General features: G+C 49.7%; 1 protein-coding gene across 1 annotated transcript in view; it reads right to left on the bottom strand.

The window, feature by feature from the left end:
• Positions 1–130: 130 nt before the first annotated feature.
• The window catches only part of LOC107102639 (glycogen phosphorylase, muscle form-like), a 46,734-nt gene continuing 42,134 nt past the window's right edge, over positions 131–4,730 (bottom strand). The window contains exon 20 of the mRNA XM_015402023.1: positions 131–1,119. Within this exon, the coding sequence (XP_015257509.1) occupies positions 970–1,119 (150 nt within the window). The 3' untranslated portion in view covers positions 131–969. The remainder of the gene's footprint in view (positions 1,120–4,730) is intronic.

Raw genomic sequence — 4,730 nt, 5'->3', positions numbered from 1 at the left:
TGAACTGGAAAGTGCCCTGAGATGACATGATGTGAATTGGCGCTATAGAAATAAACTGAACTGAATTAGTTTTAAAGAATTCTTTAGAATAGTGTAGAAATGTGACCGATATGTTAAAACAAAGAAGAGCTGGACTATAGGTTCCATCTTTTATTAAACTAAAAAGATCAGATTTCTGGTCGTTTTTTGCAGCAAAACAGGCAAGTTGCAGAAAAGCGCCAGAGTGAGGTTTACAGTAGAGCGTCTGTGGAGGACGCCGCCATGTTTCACACACAAGAACAGCAGATAGAGACGAACATTTACCACAAAAAAACTCAGCTAAACAAGGCAGTTTTATTCCTTAACATGGATCACTTTCAGGGACAGGACAGAATGAGCCACAAACATGCCAACTAAATATATATATAATCTGCATTAAAGCTCTTCTCTATAGTTATATATTAATATATCTTTAAAGAGAAATTATTACATTCAGCTAACACAGAAAAACATTTAACAGTCAGCATCTCTTTAACATGAAATCTTCACATAAAGATGGAGAAATGGCTTCCTTTTTTAACCCCACGTACCCGTCGCCTCCTTTCTGCCTAAAACGAGACACGGCGGTTTGGAAGAACAGTGACGAGGTTCATCCGCTGGCCTTTTGTGAAGGAATGTGGGAATATGGGTTCAAACGTCCCCTTTTTGTTCAACCGCAAAGAAAAAGAACAACAGAAGAAAATCTTTACCTGTTCCCAGAAACAACGCAGCTACAGTCTGAGAATATTCAGTAACCGGAGTTAGCAAAGCTTTCTATCTTTCTAAAATAAATCATTTCAAAGTTAAAAACCGTTTCTTTTTTTTTCCCCAGGTGAAGCGGGAACCACCCGATCTGTTCAGGAAGAGACGCCGCGGCGCAAAGTGAAGAGGCTACAGGGTGGGGCTAAGCACACGGTGAGCTACGGCTGAAGGGAAGGAAGCAGCGGAGTTTTAGCGAGGATCATCCGGAGCGGCGATCTTCTCCAAACTGGGCTCCATCCCCCAGATCTCCCTAGCGTACTGGGAGATGGTGCGGTCACTGGAGAACTTCCCACAGCCGGCGATGTTGTGGATCACCTTCTTGGTCCACTCTTTGGGGTCCTGGATAAAAAGAGGAGGAGGGCGTAAAGTTAGGAGACATAACGAAAGTTACTACAGTAACTACGCTTTTATGGATCCCAGATGACCGCCGGAGGCGGTGCTTCAAGCACTGAATGATCATTCTTGCGGATGCGCAGGTCGAGTATTAATGACAACAAAGTCACCTGTGAGCTGCCGGGGACTCGCGACTCTATTTAGCCACATGGCACCCGGCGTTCAATCCCTCAATCTTCTCGCAAGAAGCAGAGATCCTGAGGGACCAAGCACTCTGGCTGTCATCCGGGATTCATAGAACCGTAGTTACGTTGGTCACTTTCGTTCTATTTCATCCCTGCTGACCGCCAGAGGCGGTGCTTCAAGTACTGGATGACTTATGTCAATAAGGTAATGAGGAATCGGCAACACTCAAGGGACAACCCCTACACCACCCACCTATTGTGATGTAGAGGCATGCTGCTCCAGGATTCCTTGAAAAGGTTGGGGTTCAGCCACATTCACCCTGTAAAACCGATAAAAAGGTTCTTGGGGTATTTCCAGGAGGCCGCAGGGCATATAATATCCAATGGCACCCCAGTCATGGCAGCAAATGATGTCGACATGCCCCTTGTAGGGTGGCAATTCACTCCTGCCGGCAGCGGCCGGTCCTATGAGGCATTAGCCTTGGAGATAAAATCCAAACCCCAGTTTGCAGCGGCACCTTAGGGAAAAACGGTACATCAGGCCACAGTGCAACACCTGAGCCATTGGGATTCCACCGGCAGCAGGGCTCGGCCATTGAGAGAGCCTGCAATTCACCCACACGCTTTGTGGAAACCATAGCCAAAAGGAATGCCGTCTTCAGTAAAAGCCATTTGAGGTCTGCTGATGCTAGGGGTTTAAATGCGAGAGATCAAACTGCCTCAAGCACTAGAGAAAAGTCAAATGTCGGTGCCACAGGGCGGTTGGGCACTGAGCATCCCTCAGAAACTGTACAACATCCTTGTCTCGGCCAACTGAGCAACCAATCAGCCCGTTAGGCCAACAGGAAACAGGGGCCACATACACTTTTAAGGTAGCCGGAGACCGTCCCTGATCCAGTGATGCCTGCAGGAAGGTCAGTATGTCAGAGACTGAACACTGCGCCAGGTCCTGTCCCTTATTACGGCACCAGGTCGCAAAGACCGCCCACTTGTTAATATAGGCAGCCCGCATGTACGGCGCCCATGGGTTAGCCATTGTACGCCCTATCGACCCAGTGTATCTCAAGAAAGTGGACTCCTGCCTTGCAGGAGCCAAATCCGGAGCTGGAGCCGGTCCTGTTCGGGTGCAAATCCTGACCCCCCATCTGGGAGAGAGGATCCCTCCTGGGGGGGAGACGCATTGGCGAACCGGAGCTCTGCTTGCATAGTAGAGGAAACCAAGTCCTCGTTGGCCAGAAGGGGGCTACCAGCAGAACCCTGTGCCCTTCCTGACGTACCCTTAGGAGAGTCTGAAGGAGCAGGCTGAATAGTGGAAAGGCATAAAGGAGGGTCTGGGGCCAGTTGCGTGCCAGCGCATTGTGGCCCAGAGGGCTGCTGTTGTCCAAAGACAACCAAAGGGGACAGTGAAATGCATCCCTGGAGGTAAAGAGGTCCACGTCCGCCCTGCCGAAGACCTTCCTGATCCTCTCGGTGAAGCTTCCGCTCTCCTGGAAGCGGCTTCTGACAGTATAGACAATCTGCTGGCACATTCTCTGGCCTGGGGATGTAGGCTGCCCTGAGGCTGGCCAAGTATGGAGCTGCCCAGGTCAGCAGCTGTCGAGTCAAGCATAACAGTTTCCTTGACCTGGTCCCCCTTTGGTGGTTGATGTGAAAAACCACAGTGGTGTTGTCTGACCTCACCAGCACATGCTTCTCCTGCAAGTCTGAAAGAAAGCTCTGAAGAGCCAGGAGTACAGCTTGTAATTCCAGGACATTTATGTGTTCCCTGCTCTGCCGCTGACACCATGTTCCCTGGGCCATTCGATCCCGCCATGTTGCACCCCAGCCTGTGGAGGATGCATCCGTAAACAAAACCTTCCAACGACACGGTAGGGAGCCGAGCGGGACCCCTGTTGTCATAAACAACCTCACCCTCCATTGTGACAGAGACTGAAGACATTGAGGCCCCACCCGGAGTCTTCTGAGACGATGCATGTTCCGTGCGAGGTCCAGATTGAAGCTGTTCAACCACATCTGGAGGGGCCGCAATGACAGCAGCCCTAAGGGCACTAAAGAGGATGCAGCTGTAAGCCTGCCCAAAACGTGAAGATACCGCACAAGAGGCAGGGCCTGATTTCCAGGAGCATGCTCAATACACTGTTCACCCACTGGGGTGACGGGCAAGCAGTTATTGGAATGGAATTCATGGTAATGCCCAGGAACGCAGTCTCCTGTGAGGGAGTCAAACTGCTTTTCACCATGTTCACCTGCAAGCCCAAGCATCCCACATGATGGAGTGCTAACAGAGTATTTCGAACCGCCTGGTCCCTCCTACTGGACGTAGGTCCCCGGTCTTCTTCAGAACCAGAAAATACATGGGATAAAAGCCCCTTGGATACCGCAGGGGGTCCACAGGCACTATAACACCCTTGGCCGGCAAGGTGCGGATCTCTTGGTCCAGTGCCTGTGCCTTCACCGGGTCGCAGATCACAGTCATCCTGACCCGGCCAGGGCCCTCATTTGGGCCAGCTCAGTAGTGAGATGATCCACTCTCATGGACAATCTACCCGCGGTCAGTCTGCCTGGCTCGCTTTGCCGGCACCGAAGGTACAGCCACTATAGGCCGTTTGCCACCGGCAACGGAAAGCACCTTGCCTTTCCGTTGCCACCCGGAAAGGCAAGGTGCTTTCCCACGCAGCCTGACTGACCGGGGCATGACGCAAGAGTTAGGGCAAGCATTATCAGACAGCGCCTCCCAGAAATCATGCCCGTCGTCGGGCTGAAGCGGAGGCAGACAAGTCGAGCAGCACAGATTACCCAGCATCATATGCCTGATGCCTGCGCGATTTGTGCAGCCCCTGGAGGGCGAGACTTACCTGCAGCTCCGACCAAACCAGGTCACGGGGCTACCGGCAACAAGCAGCTAGGATAACAGTGGTACACAGAGAAGCAACCAGCTTCACATGACCACACCTGCGCGCAAGAGGGAAAAGGATTGAACGCCGGGTGCCATGTTACTTAATAGAGTCACGTGGGTCCCCAGGAGGTCACAGGTGACTTTGTTGTCATTAATACTCGACCTGCAAAAGAATGATCATTCAGTGCTTGAAGCACCGCCTCTGGCTTCAGTAGGGATGAAATGGAACCAAAAACATCCAGGGTAGGAAACTTCCTCTGCAGGGCTGAATAAGATGGATGTCTGAACATCAGAAATATAGTAAAATATATATATATATATATATATATATATATATATATATATACTAATATTTGGGATAAATGGATCAGATTTGTATTTGTATGCTGAAATGTTTTTTTGTAACTCTTATTTCCTAACTACTATTAGGGCCAAACTACAGAGTTTTTTTTTTAAATATGAGAATATGAGAATGAAGTCATAATATTATGAGATTAAAGTCATTCAACTATGAGAATAACGTTGAAAATTTTCAA

This window comes from Cyprinodon variegatus, unplaced genomic scaffold, assembly GCF_000732505.1.
Source record: "Cyprinodon variegatus isolate N-32 unplaced genomic scaffold, C_variegatus-1.0 Scaffold1287, whole genome shotgun sequence".
Classification (NCBI taxonomy): domain Eukaryota; kingdom Metazoa; phylum Chordata; class Actinopteri; order Cyprinodontiformes; family Cyprinodontidae; genus Cyprinodon; species Cyprinodon variegatus.
This window is presented reverse-complemented; position numbering and strand designations above follow the sequence as displayed.